This window comes from Corvus hawaiiensis, chromosome 5 (genome assembly GCF_020740725.1).
Source record: "Corvus hawaiiensis isolate bCorHaw1 chromosome 5, bCorHaw1.pri.cur, whole genome shotgun sequence".
In the NCBI taxonomy this organism is placed as follows: domain Eukaryota; kingdom Metazoa; phylum Chordata; class Aves; order Passeriformes; family Corvidae; genus Corvus; species Corvus hawaiiensis.
In genome coordinates this window covers 74394243-74414777 of record NC_063217.1, presented here as the reverse complement: position 1 = coordinate 74414777, position 20535 = coordinate 74394243, and the positions used below count along the sequence as shown (strand labels likewise).

The 20535-nt window shown below is 51.1% G+C and overlaps 1 protein-coding gene across 6 annotated transcripts in view; it reads left to right on the top strand.

Annotated features, from left to right (window-relative positions):
* Window positions 1–20535, top strand: part of SHROOM3 (shroom family member 3) — a 116539-nt gene that overhangs the window by 86704 nt on the left and 9300 nt on the right. For 4 of the 6 annotated variants that reach the window (XM_048304797.1, XM_048304798.1, XM_048304800.1 and 1 more), the window contains 4 exons: window positions 3369–3497; window positions 11180–11311; window positions 13399–16636; window positions 18750–18826. In XM_048304797.1, coding sequence (XP_048160754.1) covers window positions 3369–3497; window positions 11180–11311; window positions 13399–16636; window positions 18750–18826 — 3576 coding nt within the window. Of the gene's footprint in view, window positions 1–1672; window positions 2102–3368; window positions 3498–3535; window positions 8927–11179; window positions 11312–13398; window positions 16637–18749; window positions 18827–20535 lie in introns of those variants that run through there. The other 2 variants (XM_048304799.1, XM_048304802.1) reach the window with 2 other exon arrangements.

Here is a 20535-nt window from a genome sequence, read left to right as displayed (position 1 = left end):
GAGTCGGCCCTGCTCAGAGGCAAAGGATCTCCCTGAAACAGCAGCTGAGTCCTGCAGGGACTGTGGCAGCTCGGGAAGGCCATGAGACATCAGATGGCAGCAACTGGCAAACTACTCTTATAGGGAGTTGATTAATATAAAATAAGGCCACCCATGCGTTCTTGAAGAGCTCTGAAGAAGGTGGTGAAAAGTAGGGAGGGTTTCACAGATGCCTGCTGTGGAAAGGCCGTGCTGGCCGTGTGGGGAGAGATGGATGTGGGGTCAGGAGGTGCTGCCTTTCTTCTGGAGGGGGCACTGAAACTTCTGAGGGAGGCTTTCCTTGAAAAAAGCCCTAAATCTCTAGCACTGTATTCTTTCACTGTCAAGCAAGCAGCAAGGAAAATATCCAAGCAGGCCATATTTTTAGATGAGGGAAAAGCCGAGCAGAGTGTACTCATGGACATGTGTGGTATTAAATACCAAAGGCACCATGGAAGCGGCAAGTATAAATAACAATTCATAATTAAACACGAACTTTGCAGAAAAGGAAAGATTTCAGAGGCAGCTGCCAGCCTCAGGTGGGAGGTAAAGGAGTTTTAAATAGACTCTGTGTGCTGGGTTTCCTGTCTCCCACTTGAGAGCTTTAGAAACAACTCAATAACAAAAGGAACAACTGCAGGCCCCTCCTTGCCAGGGATACGTTTTAGCTATGGAATTGTGAGGCCCTTTGCAGCATCCCGAAATAAAATGCAGCCCCAGGCTTTAAGAGCATCCCATCGGGCTGGGTGCTGCACAAGGAGCTGGAGAGCTGTCCCGGGGCAGCTGGAGCTTTCGGAGAAGGACCGCTCTAAGGAGAAAGGTGTGAGGACAGCCAAGAGGAAAGGTAGGCCCTCAGCACCTTTGTACAAGAGTGGCTGTCACCATGTTACGGTGAAAGAAATGTCTTTATAGGGATTAGCACCCTCCTGGTTGTTAGACTGAGCTGCCTTAGCTAGGCATGCTGCAGAAAAAGTTCTGAAATAAGCAGCCAGGTTAGGCAGAAGGCTGCAAGGGGAGGACAGGTGCTGGGCTTGGGGTCCTGTTTGGAGAGGTGTCCAGCCCTGCAGCCCTGGCTGGCCTCAGCTCTTCTCCCTGCCCTGCCAGCCGTGCTCTCACAGGGGACATCCCTGTCCCTCTGGCTGTGCTCCGTCCCTGAGGTGGGTGTGCTTCCCGGGTGGAAGGGTCCTCATCTCTTGTGTTCCCACTGGGCCTGATTAATGTTGTTATTTCTAGACTGGCTGATTGGTTTTCGGTCTCTTATCGAGCCTGCCGTGCCACACGGAGCTCTGCAATTACAGTTTTTGTAGAGGCTCGAGAAAAACTCCGTTGCATTTCCTTGTTCCCCCCAAGAGCACCTCCAGAGCCCGTGGAGACACTAATTAACGTGTCTTTGTCTCTGTGAGGTAAAGCCCAAAGTTATGCATGCTGGCAAGCACGGGTTGCTCCTGTGAGGGGGAACACCCAAGCTGCTTATCCTCCCTCCCTCTGCTTGGGGCTGCCCGTGGAGGGTCAGGCTGTGTGGGTCCATATGGGAATGCTTGGAAGGGACTTACTCAGAAAGCTCTGCTTGCAGCAGAGTTTAGAGTCTGTGTTGTCTCTTGCTTCCTTAACATGTTTCGAAAGCTGTTTTTTCTTTAAAAAGAAAAAAAACCAGCCTAAGTGCTGAAAGATCACTGGGCTGTGGTGCCTGGGGAGCTGTATTGCTCCTTTATATCAGTTCCTCAGGCTGTTGATTACTCTTTTCTTGGCACAGGGGCAGTTTCCCAGCCCTAAATATTGTCAATGGCTTCCTCAGAGACAGCTGGCCCGAGAGGAGGCATGAGCAGCTTTCCCCACTGCAGGAGTACAGCTGTGGTGTGGCCTGGCAGAGCCAAACTCTGCTCTTTAGGAAACAAGCAGGGAAGCCCAGGGCTTTGTCCTCCAGACGCTGAAGCTGTGAATATATTTTGCTCACAAAATCGTAGACCTGTTTGTATAGATAAATTGCTTATATGCAATCTTTTAAATCCTCATCTGTCACAGGCCTTCTGTCCTTTCTGTGTTGTGCAGTGAAATCTCTTCTGGAAATTGGTAATTTTTCATGGTAAGCTTGGTGAGCAAAGAGAATCGAAGCATTTAAGGGTGTTGGCACTTCCCAGGGCTGCAATAAAGGAGATTGTGCTCCTGGTGTACAGCGAGGCTGGAATGAGAGCAGGGAAGGGAACCTTTCAAGTTTGATCAGGGGCTTGACATCATCTCAGAGGAGAGGAGTGGCAGAGACAAAGCAGGACGGGATTTGGCACATGGAAAGAAAAGGCAGCCAAGGCAGGATTTGGGGTAAAAATTGGATGAAGATAAGCAGGGCAAGCAAAAAAAGGCCGTTCCGGACCAGTCGCTTTCCCTAATCTAGGTGAAAGTGCTGCTGCGCTTTCCTGCTGCATCTCATCCGCAGTGTGAGGCTTAACATTCCTGCCTGGCACGTGGGGGCGCGGGGAGGGAGCGCGGGGGAGGACCCAGCCGGACACAAAGACGGCCGGTCTCTCACCGGAATGGCATCCAAGCCATCTCAGCTATCCAAAGCCCCAGATGCCGGCATGTGGGCTCAGCACACAACAAGAGGCAATTCCAGCTTATCCCGGGCCAGGCCTGCCGCGGGCAGGGAGAGGCGCGGGGGGCCTTTCAGCCCCGCTTTTATTCAGCGTGGGGGTTCCTTGAGCAAGCCGGAATTTCAAATCTCTTCCGCGCTTCAGGGCTGAAAGTGGGAGCGAGTGGGAATACTGGAGCGTTCCAGGGGGAAGGAAGGAGCTGAAGCGATGGTTACACGGTGTTTGTGTGACTTGGAGCAGGGTAAATATGTGTTTGCTGACTCTGTGAAAATATCAGTACAGGGGGCAGGACAGGTTTCTCTTTCTCCCTCTCACTGTGTGGACCTTTCTCTTGGCTTTTCTCTTGTGCGTTCAGAGCATTCCCTGAGCTCTCATAAGGTGGTTACATGTGGTAAAAGCATATCCCACAGTGGAACCACATAGTTGGGGATTTAGGGTTCCCAAATGCAGCTGCGGGATAATGCGTTTTGTGCCGTGGGTGCTGGAGCTGATCTCGCTCCTGTGTGCCATGGGATTGTGCAGCTCCTCCAAAACAGTCATGAGGGACATTCGAAGAGCTGAGCACTGGCCGGGTTGGAGAAAAACAAGGATAGACATGGCTTTCTGTGACATGTACTTCACACTTTGTAAAAGCTAGCCTGAGGCCCCTGCCTTGCCCCCCGGGTCTGTGCATTGCCCTCTTTCCTAAAATCCTGATGAAGGGCTGGCTAAAAGGGCTGAGGTTCTGCGTGGTGGTGTTTACGTGTCCTTGCTTTCCTTTGACAGGGATACGCATGCAGCACAGGGATGCACAGAGCTGTCTCCCAGCCCGCTCAGCCCGGACGGCGTGACCACTGACTTCCGGCCCAGCAAAGCCACGTGGGCAGCAGGAGTCAAGTTACGGCTGAAGGCCAGGTGAGAATGTGTTTGTCTGTGTCCCTGCAGCATCTGCAGAGACCGGGTGGAAAACGGCTTTGGCTGCCAGTGTGCCTGTGGGGCATTCACGGAGAAGGAGTGCTGAAATTCCTCCTCAAAAGCTTTTGTCAGTGCTGGTAAAGGCCATGAGAAATGCTCAACCAAAATATCTCCACAGAAGGGGTGTAAGTCTTCTCTGACTCCCCAGCTTCAGGTGCCTGGCATTCCAAAATCACCTAGCTTCTTCCAAGTCTGGGAGTTCCAGTGAGAGTTTGGCATTCACGACTGCTGAGTACCTGTCTGCATTTTTGAGCGATTAAATGTCTTCAGAAATCAGTTCCCTGAACTGCTCTGGATTGGCTGGTGTTGTGGCAGAGCCTGATTCCCTTCCTTTGTCCACGCAGTTTAGGACCAAATCCGACAGCATTTACTCAGGCTGAGCTTTTACTGGCATCAAAAGAGCCTCTTACATCAGTCAGATGTAATCTGGGTGACCTCATAGATTTTTGTGTCTCAGTCTTCTGAGATTTGTACCATGAAGTCGAGGCAGTGGCTTTTATTGGCAGCACTGCCTTTGGGCCAGACCTTGACTTATTTGAAGTCAAGAAGCTATGCTGCTTTCCTGGAGCTGAAGGAAATGTGGCCCAGTGCATGTGAGTGAGCAGCTGAGAAGGGAATTCCACATTCTGATCTTATCGGCGTGGATGCAGCTCTGGAGCAACCTCCCTGACCTTAGTGGAGATGCTCCAGCTTCTGGCCACTGCAGGCAGTCATGGATGCTGACCCTACCCAGCCTCGGATAGAGCAGATTTTAGAGGCTGGAGTATCTCCTCGAGCTGATTTTATCGAGGAGGAATTTATCTCTGACTGAGGAGTGGGACTCTGCAGTTCCCCGGGTATGTGACCCACAGCGAATCTGGGAGAGGAGCTCCCCTACATCTACCACCTCTCTACAGCAATGAGTCGTTCACCATATGCCCTCTGTAATTCCTTCTTGCCCATCAGTTTAGTAGCAGACCTTCACAGAAGCTCCAGAGTTGAGTGTTTCGCTTGGATAAACTTGCCTTTGGGTGCAGAGCCAATGTTTTGCTTTACTTTTCCGGCAGTGTTGGAGGCTGTGTCTGCACATCTCAGTTTAACTGGGGCTGGAGCTTTAGTTAGGAACAGGAAGCTGCTTTAATGTGTAAGAATGTGCCTGTGGGAGGGTGTTTCAGACTCAGCAGCCTTTGCTTTCAGCCAGGCAGGGGGTGCAGTTCCCTGGCACGTTTGACTCACCCTGTTACCCCCCTAAATGTGTGCGAGTACCTCCACACATCCTCCTAAAGGCCCTGCTGCTTCTCTCCCGTTTCTCCCTTCTCCATGAGCGCTTGGATGTGGAGCTCACGAGCGTTGCCTGTGATTTGTAGCCCTGTAGCTCAGGGGAGAGCCCAGCTACTGCCTGAAGCCTTGCCCTGCGGATCCCCTTGGTTACCTGCCGTGCCTCATTGTCCACGTTCCATTTGGATAATCGGGCTCACGGAGCAGCGTTCCTGCTGCCAGCCACCCAGTTCCTCCTAAGCACTGAACGAGGCAAGGAAAACACATTCCTTCCATTGTTTCCAAGTCTCTCCTGTTGCAAGTTGCTGTGTGTTGGATATTGGGGTGTGAAAGAATCTAAGCTATGCTTGGTTTCTGTCTTTTTAACTAATTTACTGACTAGAGAAGAATGAGAAAAAATGATTTGAATTGAGCCCGTGGGACTGGTTCATCAGTCTGGATAAATCAGTGCAGCTCTGCAGAGCCACGGGCAGGGAAGCCACTGCAGGCTCTGGCCGCTAGGATTTTCTGCCCGTGCTCTGGGAGATGATGTGAATCCCTGGAGAAGACAGGGAATAACAGGGTCCTTCTCAAAGACTGCAAGTCAGTCAGCTGCTTCTTTTCCATGTGTGTTCTTTCTTCCTCTTTTTGCAGCAAAGGAAACAGTAAAATTATAGAAAGAAGAGGAAAGTTGCAGAGAGTCTTTAATCCTGTGCTCCCCAGCTCCTCTTTGTAACCTGTGCATGGTCTAAGTACCTCTTGGTACTTAGCCTAGTACTAAGGCTCTCTTGGCTTCTCCATGTCCAAGCTGCAGTCCTGTGGGAACAGCGCAGATGGACTATCCTGGTGGCAAGCGCTTCACAAAATAGAGATCTGAAATACTCCTCATTTTCCAATTTTAATCACACTTATTGTGTTGCTTGATAATGCTGTCTTCAAAATAGAAAGCTGTCAGAAGATCCTGCTAGGACAAAGTCCTTGAACCCAGTAATCAAGAAGAGTGAAGTTTGTATACATCACCTCTGTTCCTGCCAAAGCATGTGTCTGGTTAGTGTCAGGGAATGCCAGTGGGACCCTTTCTTTGTGTAGGGAAAGGTCCTCAATCTAAATATTGCCTGTCAGCCCTGCACTGGGGTGAAGGGAAGACGGAGCCGCAGCGCACAGCCCGGCTCCGAGCCCTGCACTCCTTGTTTCCTTTGCTGGACACTGGATAAATGCCTTTCTTGGATTAGATAGCCTGGGAGTTCCCAGAGATATGTGATAACACAGAGGTGTGACTTGCAGGACCAATAATCATTAATTACAATGTTTGACTGTTCCTAAGTTCAACGAAGGAGCGCCCGTTGCTCACAGCTGCCATCACCTCTGAGCGATCCCAGCACTTCCATCTGTAGCCTGTGGCTGAACACACTTCTGTCAGGAAAAGCCGGTAGAAAAAGTCTGTCTCTAGATGCACATCTAGATGACGGTTGTCATCTCTGCTTCCACACAGGGATTTTCTTCCCAGTGGTATGGTGGAGAGTTTTTTCCAAAGAGTTCGTGATGGTAATGGTAGGAATTCTAAGCAGAAACCTCTGATTCTCTTCTTCCTGATCCCAGAGAGACTTCAGGGAGATTGGTACCTGTCTCCCAATTCCCAGATGGCACTCAGGGCCCAGTCTGATGCAACCCAGACCTCCCCAGTGATGCTTATCAAAGGGGAAAAACAAATGGTGTCTGATGTGTCAGCTGGAAGCACTACACAGGCACAACGCCTGCCTCTGGGAAAGGAGCTGGAGAGAGCAATGAGGCTGGACCGGTCTGCGACAGAGCCCTGAACTGGCATGAAGGGTTTTGCTTAAGGGATTTTTTTCCTTTTTTTTTGGTTTAAGACTGAAACTGCTAAAAACTGTGAGATAGTCCACAGGGATTTGCTGCGTGGGGAGCTGTTCTCTAGGAGCTGCAAAATGAACATATGGTGGAAAAGCAGGTTGTGTCCTGGTATGAGAATATTGAGAATATTGACACACTTCACCCAAGTGTTCTCAAGTGAAGGGTTTTTCAGTGTGTTTTTTACTTAGAGAAAGTTGTCATCTAAGCTTTGGGGGGTGGGGGGTGTGGGTATGATTCTCCCTTTCCCCTACAGATGAGGAGACACTGTTGGCCAAGATCCATGATGTGAAATATCATTTCACAGACTTCAGGTCTTTCTAATGAGTCTTCCTTCTTTTTAGTCAAAACTGTGAAGGGACTGAGCTCACTCCAGGTCCCTCCTGCCCCAGAATTTACCAGAAGGGCTCTGTGAGCCTAAAAAGAGAGATTTAGTGAAAGACACATCAAGCTGACGCCATTCTGGTCCGACTCCTTTCTAATTGGCCTCGTCTGTTCTGCTTATTTTTAGAACCATGACTGAACCTTAATTAAGAGCGACGTTGCTTTGAGTAGATTGTGGCCTTGCTCTGTCGAAATCCTAATAGGCTTCTGAGTGCTTTACTTTTTCCTTCATCTCCTGCCTAATAGCTGGGCAGAGAGGCTGCAGCCATGCATTTGGATGTCTGGAAAACATCTCCTTGTTGTGCTCCCGCTCCTTTAGTGTGTCCATCTTGGAGACAGGTCCATCCCAGTGAGAATTCAGATGGTCATTGCTGCTTTCTGTTGGTGCAGGTGCACACTCACCCTGGAAGGAGGGCACAGGTAAATTTCTGGGATCAGGATCTCTCCATGTACAAAGATCCTGCTGCTGCATGCAGCGGGATATGGCTCAGGACAGAGTGCCCATGCCACATGGGTTTTATTAGGTTAGAATTATCACCAGCTTGAAATCTTGACTGCTGTGAGGATGACGTGGTAAGGATGGGCAGCTGCCCTCTTGGCTTTCTCTCTTGTGACTCAGAGCTTGGGATCAGATCCAGGAGGCACAAGCTTTGCACTTGCATCCAAATTTTTCATTTCTCCTATAGCAGGAGGGTCTCTGCTGCAGGGCCCCCATCCCTTCCCACCTCCCCATGTGATGGACTAGGCCATGGCTATCCCTTCCAGCTCCAGCAAAGTCCCACACAGCCACCCCGCCAACACAGCTGCTGGGGGAAAGCACATCCACAGGGACTGTGGTTGTGAGTGATGGCAGACTGACCCTCTGGCCTTAGTTCTCTTCTCTGCCCTGTCCCATCTTCCTTGGACATACTGACACCAGCCGCTCGTCAGAGCCATCCCCCCGGGTCATGGAGATGTGCCCCGGTGACCACTGCTCCTGCCTGGATCTGCAAGTGGATTCTGCTCTCCTTGGAAGGTTTTGCTGCCTTCATCTTCAGCATTCCTTGTCTCTGCTGAGGAGGGGTTTGGAGCTTGTGGGGGCAGAGAAAAATGAGCGTGAGGTCAGTGTACAAGAAAATTTGTTCACAGTTCTCTTTTCAGGCACCTGGATGGTGTTTCTGACAAATGTGAGAACGATGAAAGCAACTCCCCGCGAGCTCTGCGGGAGTAGAAAAAGATGAGTTTATTGGGGCATTGATGACCCTGAGTGTTGGTTAATCAGCCACAACATCCATCTCTGGCTTTCACTCTTTAGCTTTCCAAGGATGTGGAAAAATTGCAAATGGCAATTTGAAGAAGCTGGGTTGTTTGCTCTGGTTGAAGATGGGCCTTTTCACATTGAAGGACTTGCACTCCTGAAGGATGCTGGGCTTGAGGTACTTCTGAACTTGCAGAGCACTCAGGTTGTGTGTGTACTCCAGAACTGGCAAGGAACAGTATGTGAAGAACAGGAATCAGACTGAATACACTTTTCTGGATGCTTTTAGTTTGTAACCTTGAGAAAAAGATAACTCAGCCTTTCAGTTATACTGTGAAGAAAGCCTCAGATGCTGATTCATTTGTAGAGTTAGTGCCAAAGCGTCTTCGTGAAGTTCCATTCCTGTTTTGCATACAATATAAAAATAATCCCCAGAGATTACAGAGAAGAGCACATTCAGCTCTTCCTAATGAGAGAAAGCTGCAGAGCTGTTCCTGGTGAAGGGCCTCGGAGATGTGAATGTGGTCCCTGGAGCCCAGACTGCTCCCAGAGTGTGCCAGGCTGCCACTGAGGAGCCTCCGCTGGACCAGGCACGTTTCTGTCGACAAACACTGGGACCGGCACAGCAACGGGGAGCAGCCAGGTAACGGCAGCTGGACGAGATTAAAGACTCTCCCTTTCCCTTTGTCTTCCAGTCTACAGTGTGAACTGGCAGTATCCAGCCCGTAGTCTGTGTTACAGCTGCCATTTAGATGCCAGCCTTGCGTCTCATCTCGCTGACTTCTCCAGGTATCTTCGCTCCCAGGCATTTGTTGTGATGCCAGCCTGACCCGGATGCCCGGGTTATCTGATCACTGGAGGTGTCCGTGAGGAACCAAGAGTGTCTTTTTCCAGCCTTGGCATTTACAGCACAGGGATCACTTTGTCTATTATCTGAAGTGGAGAATTTTTCAGTAATAAGGTTGTCCTAATGCCTTCACAAGTGCAGTACAGAATATATAAAAGATAAGGTGATGAGATTGGTTTGTTATTGTTGTTGTTATTACAGTTCTGCATTTTTAAATCCTACAGCCTCCTGAGCCAAAGTGTCAGCTGTTGCTCCTGGTTTTGCTGAAGGCAATTTAGCTACACCAAAGTAACACCGGTTAAAGATCTAATGATTTATTTGTCTTCACTCAAGTCAGGCATTAGCTGCTGCATTTGCAGGTTTTATCACTCAGCCAGTTTGTCTGGGATGAATCAGGATCTGCCACGTTTCCAAGACTGGGTAGGTGTGGAAATAGTGCAAGGTTATCCCACACAGAGCTGGTAAGCTGGTACCGTGTGTCTTCTGACTGAAATTCAGAGCTGTCCATGTGTTGAATCATTACAAGGATATCAGACAAAAGGGTTTAAAATACCTGTGGCTCAGATGATTGGCTACACGGCTCCCTCATGGTTTTTACTGATCAAACCAAGGGATAGCATGCTTTGCATGGGATCATTCATTTTCCCAAGCCAAAAACTGATGCTGAAGGGCTGTACTCCACCGAAGTACTTAAAGGCTTTGAATGTCTGCAGTGGAAAAGGCAAGAATGTGGGTTATTCTTAATAAACAGTTTTGCCAACTTCCCATCTGGCAGTGTCCAGGTTCCTTGTTTTCTGGGCAAGGAGCTTAACAGAAGAGCTCTGTCTTAAACACACCTACACATGTAAAGGTAAAATGGTGTTGGGTTCAGCTTGCCCTTTGCAGACCTCCAGTCCAGTTTTCCTTAAGACAATCCTGCCACAACAGATGTTAAAGGGAAAAGCATGTCCCTTTTTCTTCCTTCTTTTAGCAGACGATGAGAAAATAAGCAGCACTTCTGAAATCTGTATGGAAAAAACGCTGGAGAAATGGCTCTGCCTCTCACTCTCTGCCTATGCTTTTCCATGCTGTAGAACATCAGCAGGTGCTGATGTTAACTGGTACTAGGAAAGGACCTGACCCTAAAAAGCATTTTTAGCTCTTTGCAGTTTCCCATTCCATTTCCTTTCCCAATCTTAGGCAGTACTGGGAGAGTCCTCTCTCAGTGTCTGTGTTATGTCTGCCAAGGGCATTTTAATCTATGTACTGATGTGTTCAGGACATGCTGTACTGTGAATTTTTCAGTGAGAGAAAGACTAAAGGGGTGTCATATCCTCCTCTTGCATTTATTTAGTCAGAATTGTCCTGCAGACTGTCACATTTCAGTAGGACATGGGTCCAGTGCTGCTCCTCGTTCTCCCAGGGAGAGAGTGAGAAACGGTGGAAATGAGTGCTAGAGCAGGGGAGAGATCCCTCATGGAAAGCAGCAAGAGGATTAAGGACAAGCCAAAGGGTGGGGCAAAGGAGAGTCTGTGTGGCCTCTTCAGGGGACTCAATCATTAATCTCCTGCTTTGACTTTCCATGGCACCACTCTGTGCTTTAAATAAAGTGTCAGTGGGGTTTTTTCCCTCAGGGCTGACAGACACAGGCCTTGGCGCTGGTGACTGAAGGCACCGAAGGGCAGCCGTGCCGTGCCACTCCTGGGGACACACCCTGGGGACAGCTGTCTGGCTGGGTGGGATGCAAGGGACACATATCGCCAGCCCTTGGTTGTCACGTCTCATCCTGCATTTTTAGCAGCACCGAGGAGAGATCAAAAGTGCCTTTGCAGGCTTCCACCTCCTCATGGCATTCGGTGATCCACTTGTGCAAGTCCAAGAGAGAGTGTGTTGTGGGAATGTCAGGGATATTCACACATGGTTACTGTGGGATTTGCTTGGAATGGATTAAAAAGTAGCACTGCCACACAAATGAGCACGAGCACTTTTAAATATTGGTGCTAAGTTCACATCCACCTTCCTTGAGAGAGCTGGTCTGTTGCTGATGTGCAAACTCCTGCTTTCACCCAGGCGGAGTGAAACTCCAGGCCGACCTCACTCCTGGCATTCAACCAAACTCGCGGAGAACCAACCCGATCCCAGCATGATGCAAATATCTCAGGGTACGCTTGGCATCCCTTGGCATCAGTCCTACCACTCCAGGTAAGCACCACACAGCTGTGGAGGGAAGGGAGGGGGCAAAGGTGTGGTGGGAAGATGGTACCAGTTGCCTCCATACAGCTGGACAGGTTTACAAACAGCCAGGGTTTGCATTAGAGTTAGGAAGGCTTCAGTTCCTGTTTGGTTTCCCTGATAAAGTGGCTGTGTTTTCCTCCCTGAGGTGATCAGCAGCTAGGAAATTAATTGCTTTAAAAATCCCCCTTCCTACAAAGATGGGAGCCCACTGTCAGGATGCTGATAAAGCTTTCTGCGGATTCCCCCATATAGAAACACAGCATGGTTGTTTTCCCAGAAAAGGAAAAGAAATCCAAAGTCTAAATTAGCCTGTTGAAAAAGGAAGAAAAGGGTGTAGGTAGCAGAGCCTGTCAGCGTAACGGAGCAGCCAACAGCGCAACAGTGCTCCCAGGGTGAGGAGTTCAGGGAGGGATTTCCTGGTTTGGCAGTGGCTTTCTGCAGGAGTCAGCTCTATCATAACTGAACGTGCAGGGCAGCTTGAGGAGGGACAAGTTTAAATTCTGCCCTTGAAAGATTTTCCCTGAAAAGGCAGAAAGGTTTCAAACTCTCCATTATAGCCTCTGGGATTGAAACATCACTTTCTTCTACAGGCAAGACTGATCCTTGGCAGAGGGGAGGAAAGACAAAAAAAAGCATTAAAGAAAGTGAGGAGATGGTTGCAGAAAATAAAGTGTGTTGATCTGTGGCCTTAGCACAGCTCATGCTGGAGTGTACTCCTTTCCCACCAAGGGGCTTTGCTTCCCAGGCAGTTCCTGGCAGAGCCTTTGGCAGCATGGCTCTGTCTCCCGGGTGCTTGAGGAGGTGCACGGGGAACATCTAGTGGCCAGCTGGCTAGGGCTGTGCTGGGCATTGCCAGGGAGATGGTTATTTGAATCCAAAATAGAGTGGTGCATTTAAATGAGTAAACCAGCTTTGTCCTGAGATTTGCCATATCTCTTCCTGCCTGTGTTCCTCTGCATCTCTCTGCAGAGCTGCTGTGAGCAGGCTTCCTTCTGCCTTTCCTCATCCTTAGCAGCCTTCTCCCCTGGGTCTGCCCCTTGTCTGGGATATGATCTGGAGCCAGCTTCCAGCTCTGGACCTTGCCCTGCCACAGTCTGTCCCTTCCTGCTGCTTCCCTGTGGCTCTGCCAGGACAGCACATGTAGTTGCACAGGGAACCAGAGAAAACAGTACCTGAGGAAGGGAAGCTGGGAAGAGAGGGAAGAAGAGTGAAATCCTCAGGCTATACTCTCCAGTGCTCAGTGTATTCGCTTGAATCTGGAAGGGGAGATCAGCCAGGGCAAACTCTGCACACATTTGTCATGTCCCCTTGTGAGATGTGAAAAAGGGGCTGTGACTGGCACAAAGAGCTCCCTTCCCAAGGATAGAAAAATCTCTCAATACCCTTCTTTTTTGATCACTTCTCTGGTGGCTATGATTCCTCTTTGGACACCTTAGAGGAAGTGCCAAGATGTACCTGCACCTGCTGAGCTACATGAGGAGGTGGCAGTGCAGACTTCTTGGGAATTCTCAGACTGTTTCTATGGTTGCACCCCACTTTCCTCCAGGCACAGGCACATGCATCTCTCCTCTTCTTGTCAGCTTAGTTTTCTCGCAGCAAACAAACTATACTTGGGACAGCTGAATTTCCAGGAAGCCTGCCAGGGCATAGCCTTCATCTCCATAAAAAGAAATGAAATGGGGAAAAAAGAAAGAGATTAGACTCCCCCCAGAATGCCCCTTGTGCTTCTCTCCTCCTCCTTGGTGGCATCGGTGCTCATTCAGCTTTCCAAGGGCTTTGGATGGGTTTGCTGGGTGGGGTCGATCCTCCCTGGCTCCAGAGATGCGCTGTCTTTCTGTCTGTATTTCCCTCCCACCCTTCTGTGGTAAGTAAGAGCCATGTGTTGCAATGTCAAGCAGTTCCTCTTTGTGAACTGGGATGACTCCAAACAGGGGATGGAGCAAGGCCCAAATATGGGTTTTCATCTCAAAACTAAACATCTTGCTTCTGAGCTCACTTATAAGTTGTTGTGCGTGTCCTCTGCTGGTTTTCACTCTTTTCTCACTGTCCCCCAGCTCCTCCACCAGCGATCTCTCTGCATACGAGCATGGCTATCTGAGGAGGAGTCCTGATCAGTACAGCTCCCGGGGCAGCATGGAGAGCTTGGACCACTCCTCCCCTGCCTACCACCCTTGCCACCTGTCCCCGGCCAAATCCACCAACAGCATCGACCAGCTCTCCCACCTCCACAGCAAGAGAGACTCTGCCTACAGCTCCTTCTCCACCAACTCCAGCATCCCCGAGTACCCCGCGGCCCCGTTCGGCAAGGAGCACTCGTGCTCCCCGGACAGCGCGCAGTCCCGCGGGGGGCCGCCGGAGGGGATGAGGCAGGCGGACATCCGCTACGTCAGGACGGTGTACGACGCCCAGCAGCGCATCTCCCAGGAGTACGAGGTGAAGCCCTCGGCCCTGCTTCCCAGCAGTGACGCCCGGGCCTCCCCGGACAGCCGCAGCCACGGCAGGCTCCAGGCCTTCAGCCGGCACAGCGCGGCCTCCTCCTGGGCACAGCCAGCCCAGGGCCCCTCGGACAGCAAGAGCCAGCCTCCCAAGGGACCCCCCCTGCCTCCCACTCGCAGCGACAGCTACGCAGCCATCAGGCACCACGAGAGGCCCGGCTCAGGCGCCGGCATTGAGCCGAACAAGCCCAGCCGGACCCAGCCGAAAGGGGCCTGGGCACCTCTCATCAGCTCCCTGTCCCAGGGGCCGCTGCTGAAACCGCCCTTCGGAGAAGGGCACCTGCACACCGTGGTGGAGAAGAGCCCAGAGAGCAGCCCCACCATGAAGCCCAAGCAGAGCTATTCCCAGGCAGCCCAGCCAGGACAGCCCCTGCTGCCCACCGGTGTCTACGCTGTTCCCTCCCCAGAGCCGCACTACGCCCAGGTGCCCCGGCCTTCCGCCAGCAGCACTGGGACGCTTTACCCAGCTCTGGCCAAAGAAAGTGGGTACTCCCCAGCCCTCCCGGTCTCTTATGACAAGGCCGTAGCCGGCGGCGCCCTGGGCTTGGATGAGAATGGAAACCAAAGCACTACAAACAGGTCAACCATCTTCTACCAGCCCCCCGCCACTGAGAGAAAGCACGAAGCCAAACTCGTCCAGCAGAAACCTCCCAGCACAGCAGGCCCGGAGCTCTGCCTGGCTGCGCCGCGAAAGGAGGAGCTGTTACCCCCTTACAAGGCAGCACACAGCCACTGGGAGACCCCGGGTAGCACACAGGCGTCCAAGGCCATTTTCCAGGCTCCACAACCCCAGCTGAAGGATGCTAGTGAGAGGAAAACCCATTACCAGCCCAAAGAGGACTGGACACCTGGATCGCAGGAGGACAAAAGTGGCAATGCACAGGTAAACGAGAGAGATGCTGCTGCTCCCCACCCATGGGGTCACAGCAAGGCCAAGCAGTATGGCTTCTCTTCCTTGCAGAACATCCCAGAGAGCTCCAGGAGGCAAAGCAGCTCCGAGCTAAGGGAAACGCAGCCAGGTGAGGGTTATTCCAACACCAAACTGTCCTTCCTGAACAGCAGCAGCAGAGAGGAGAAGGATCACAGGGAACAGGGGCACAGGCAGTGGAGCGATGCAGACCCACAGGCCTTCACGAGGCAGGAGGAGGAGGGCACAAGCGTGGCTCTGTTCCATGCTGCCGAGCCAAAGTGCAAAGAGCCCCCTTCTCCGCAGCTCCTAAAGACCTTGGATTTTGGGAGGAGCCGGCTCAGCTCTAGCAGCACCCAAAGCTTTCCCTACAGCAGACCAGAGGCTGGCAAGCCCCGCTGCTCGGTGCTGGAGAAGGTCAACAAATTTGAGCAGCGGGAGCAGAGCACTCCCCGGCCCCAGAGCGCTGGCATTCCCAGCTTTGGCCAGCACTATGGGCCGAGCAGGACGAGCCAGCCCTCCGGCACGAGGTGCTCCATGCACAGCCCAGAGGACCTGAGGAGCAGGCTGCCCAGTGAGCCAGGCAGGGGCTCCAGCCCTTTTGTCAGGAACGGGAAGCTGGAAGAGGCTGACTGGCGCCCCATAGAGCTGCAGATGGTGGCTTCGGTGAAACATGCAAGACCCAGTGAGTACTACAGCCTGTGTCCTGAAAATGAGGTGCAAATAAGGGCAGCTCAGCTACCGCGGAGTAAAAGCACATTCCAGCTGGGAGGTGAGCCTGAGAAGGAGATCCTCTGGAAGGATAACGTCCAGGATGCGCACGGGTCGCAGCTGGACACGTTGTTTAACAGGGCCTACAGGAACAGCATTAAAGATGCCCAGTCCAGGGTGCTGAGGGCCACTTCCTTCCATCGCATCAGCCCCCCGTTCGGTAACACGCCCAAGAAGCTGCCCCAGAGGCCTGCCTCGGCCCACGTGGGCCTGAGGAGCACGGCAGCATCCCCACACACCCCCAAGGAGAGGCACAGCATCACGCCCACGGAAGGCGGCTTCTCCGGCCTGGACTACGCCAGGACGCAGCACGTGCTGCGCATCGGGGGCCGGAAGCGGCTGACAGCAGAGCAGAAGAAGCGCTCCTACTCGGAGCCCGAGAAGATGAATGAGGTGGGCATGTCAGACGGGGAGCCGTCACCTTTCTCCTTGCAGAAGAAAAGCATCCATTTTGTCTTCCCAGAGAACACGGTGGCCGACCGGCGCAAGATCTTCGAGAGGGACGGCAAAGCTTCCTCCACAGCCAGCTTGTCCAAGCCGGAGCTCAAGCAGCTCCAGCAGAACGCCCTGGCCGACTACATTGAGCGCAAAACGGGGCGACGGCCATCCTCGCAAGACATCGGGCTGCTCCGGGAGCGCTCCCACAGCTCCTACCTGCAGCTGGGTGGCCCTGACAGCCAGAGCCTTTCCTCCACCTCCAGCATGAATTCCCTCCAGGACCAGAACCTCTACCGCCACAGAGAGTCCATAGAGCGGATATCCAGGACAGGACGGATGTCTTCCACCCTTCCTCCTGGGCTGATGGACTACTTGGACACGAGTGGAGATGAGAAGGTGCCAGGGCGCCACGACAGCCTGGTCACCAGCCAGCCCAAACCCGAGAGGTGCCGGGATTACAGACCCAGATCAGATCTCACCAAAGGCACTCAGACAGACCCGCTGGGCATGCAGGGCCAGCCTCGCTACAGGAAGCAGGAGCAGGTCTTTGAAACATCCTCCACCGCCAGGAAATCTGGAAAATCGGTGTCTGTGGAAGACTTGCTTGATAGGTACGACAATCAGCCAGTCCCTGTGCATGTACGTTCCAGGTCGTCTCCCACGGCGGATAAGAAACACCAGGTATGTGGCAACGGGATCACGTACGCCCACAAGCGGGACTCTGGGAACCAAGGAATGTGGGGGGATGTTGGAGAACAGGCTGATGTGCAGTCATGGCTAGGACTCCACTGATTAGAGACAGGTTCAGCACATGCTGAGGCAGCTTAGTGCGCGTTAATTAAAAGATTGCTGGTGGGGTTCAGCTCTCTCCCTGCTGGGCTGTGTCGGGGGTGTCAGGGATGCTGGGATTTCAGTGCATATGCTGGTGTGTTCTTGCTGCTCTGGACATCCCATCTGAGGTGTGCTGTCCTTACCTGCGAGCAGCACTGGAGAAGCACTGAGCACCTTTATGGTGGAGTGTTCCACTAAGGTGGTGATTTGCTGTTCTGCCTCAGCCCATTTTCCTGGTGCAAAGTAGAGAGGATTAGAGGCTGCTTGGAATTGCCCTGGCTCCCACTGCGCCTGACAGTGCTGGGAAGTGCTTGGCAGAGGCACTGCCAAATAACCATTATGTTTAGCCTCCAGCCCTGGAGGGAGACATGACAGAGAAAACTGAACGAGACCCTGGCCCTTCCATGTCCCCTGCTTGGTGGTTGGGAACATCGCACTGATGTCACAAATGGAGAATTCAACTGATTCTGATGATAGTAAACAGTAGAACCAGGCTAAATTCTTAAAGAGCAACTGCCCAGGCCAGCTCTTCAGCTGGCTGAAATCTGTTCAGATTTCATGCATGGATTTACAGCAGTGCTGGGTCTGCTGCCCCATGCCATTTCCATGCCAGGCTCCATTCATCACAGAGAGAGGGAGCAAACAACCAAAATGTGCGCACAGGCTCCTAGCCCCAAATCGGCTGAGTGTTTGGAGAGGCTCCCATACTTACAGGGCAGCTGAGATCCAGGACATCTCCTCCTACTCCTGCACTCAGTTCTGGCCCAGAACAGATTATACATGAGCAACAAAGTGGTCCTGAGTCAAGTGACAGAGGAGGCTCTGGGCAGCATCTCACAAATGGGCCAAACTCGGATGGGGGGAAGAAGCTGCCCTCCCAAACTCATTGTGTGCTTCAGTCTACACATCCTCCCTCGGCAGCCCTCAGCTCCCACACCACGTCTTTAAATAGAGTGAATTAAAAAAGCAGCTTGTGAATATCAAGTGACCGGAATGCACTTCCAAAACCACCCTGTCTCATCCCACCATCAGTATTTTTCCACCCCAGCCAGGCACCAGACCCATCTGTGCCATTTTGTCACGCTTGCCCGTCAGAGTAGCAAGAAAACCAGACATCCAGAGAGAGAAAAATCACCAAAGTGTACTTTTCAGTGACAGTTTGGATGACAAGCAGCCCCAATTCATTTTTCCTAGCCCAGCTCTATCAGGCAGGAGGTACAGGGCAGTTCTTAAAATCTTTATTTCCCCCTTGGGGCTCATTTGTAACTGCTCATACATTCAGCAGCCAAACCAGAGTTTCTGCCTGTTGGAAGCCAAGTGGAGGAAGAGGGTGAACATCACAGCAGACCTCCTCACAGAGTCTTAATTCTGGTGCTGAAGAGGGATGAGCCCTTACGGCTGTTTCCCAGAGGGATTTAGCTGTAACCACCTGTGGAACAAGGATTAATTCCATGGGCAGCAAGGCACTTGTGAAAATCCTGTTCTTAAATCCTAACTTGACTTCCAGCATATACACCGATCCATAGAGTCTGTTTGAAAGGGAATTATATGTTGAAGTGCTTTCTTCAATAGGTTTGTTTCTGATCCACGTCCAGTGCAAACACACAGCTATAAACATGGGGGACAAAGCCAAACCAAGAGGGTGATTTTTTATTATTATTTATTAGATTTCTTTTGGCCTTTCCAGATTTTTTTGTGGGAAATGTTTATTTCCAGTTTAGCAGCAGACTCCTCTGCCTCACTCACTGTTCATTTTTCAGAGTCTTGTGTACTGTGCTTAACGGTCCTTTCAGGGTGCATACAAATCACATTGCACTGTCACTGCAGTAATTTGTTTAGAGATAGGAAGGAGTGGATAGCCATGGGGAATGACTTGCTCTCAGGCTTTGGAAGGCATTCTCATCCATGTTTTGGTATTTTGTTTTGCTTTCTGCTCGCTGCTGACGCTGTCTTGGTACCCCAGGAGCTGCTGAGAAGGGAGAGCAGTGAATTCAGCCCCATGGTGAGGGATCCCTTCTACATGGTCAGTGCAGGAGCCAGGTGAGTGTATGTCCGTGTCCCCTTTGTCACTGCAGGGCCAGCTCTGGCCATCCCCTGCAGCAGCAGTTGTCATGGGTTGTCTAAAGCTGAGACCTGCACAAACACAGTTCCAGATGTGCTGTGCCCAGCAGACTTAGGAGGAGTTGCTACAAGCTTTTTCTTTCATTACAGCCATTAATTTACTGTCTCTTCATGTAGTCTTGGAGCACGTTTATGCAGCAAATTTCCACTTACATAACTTCTAGAATGTGTTTGATCTGCTGTTGGAACTCACATTGGATGCTATATCATAAGTGAAGGATGCAAAAGGAAAAAATACCTAGATGTTGCATGCTGGCTGGTTTTATCCACTGCAGGATGCTGCCTCCCCAAAAGCGAGGGACTAAACCCAGGATATGTCCTTGATCATGCTCAGCTGGGAGCTGGCCTTTGGGCTGCTTCCCTTCATCCAAGCAGGATGCATTGCTCAGCAACAGGGGAGAGAGAAATGTTTTTAAAAATAGAAAAGTATAAGCACAAAACTCGGCATCTTAGGACTTACGTAAGTCTCCACTTAGCCCCGGATTGTTTTGAAGTTAAGGAGAACTGAAGTTGATCGTGCTGTATTTACATTTAAATAATAAATAGATGTTTGCCCTAAGCCCCGAGTGCCCAAACAGCTAACTCCCATTACAGTAAAAGCCATCAAGAAGGACTAAAAGCGTTGTTCACAAAGGAGCTCTGTTCCTCACAAACTTGCAGTAAATGCCAGCTCTCTCTGTGGTCACAGTGGGAGTTAACACTGCTGTCTCCAAAGGTTTCTCCATGCAGTTCTGGGTCAGGGAGTGACAGCTGGAAGAAGAGGAAGGCTCCTATTCTGGCTGATCTTACTTCTGGCCATTTTTGCCCTCAAGAACATATAAATGTTGTTTTAAATGGACTCAATCTGCCTTCAGGCACATCCTTGTAGGATTATTTAAAACACCCGTTTACTTTGATTTGGAATAACTTTTTCCTGGTGTTTTTTCCTAAGAGAACAATGCAGCTGTTTCAGTTCCTCCTACCTCCCTTCTCTCCTAGAGATAGCATTTCATCCTGGTGCTCCATCACTACTTGTGGCTTCCTTTTATTTTTTTCTTTCCCCAACCTATTTTCCAAGTAATGGGATTGAACACCCAGACTGAAAACAAGTTTATTGGGGCACGAAATGCAGGTTTCTCATTTTCATGCTTCACTGCACAAAGATCATTGGTTACTAACAGTTTTATGATGTTTGTGCAGCATAGGCATCCCACATGCTTCGCAAGCACATTTCTTCTGGGAGATGGGAGCTTTCTCTTCTTGCTCGGAACTGGATTTCCCAAAAGATAAAACAAAAGGATAGGAGAAGTGTTTGCCATGCATGGGCCCTTCAGGGACGCAAGGCAGGCAGTAGGAATTATGTTTCTAGGTTTCACTGGGACACAGCTGCCCCCTGTGCTGGAGAGGAGATGGGACCATCACTACCGCCTCTCATGCTTGAGGAGGAAAACGATCAGATGGTTAAGTTAGTAAAACCTTGGTCAGCAGTCACTTGGTCCAGTCCCACATGCTCTTCCTCTGCTCCCCAGGTGTCATACAACATTGGGAACTGCTCCACCAGTTCTAGAATCCACAGTTGCTTCCACAGTAGGAGAGATCTCTGAATTAGAGAATCACCATCTGGCGCTCCCGACAAACACTGAGCATCT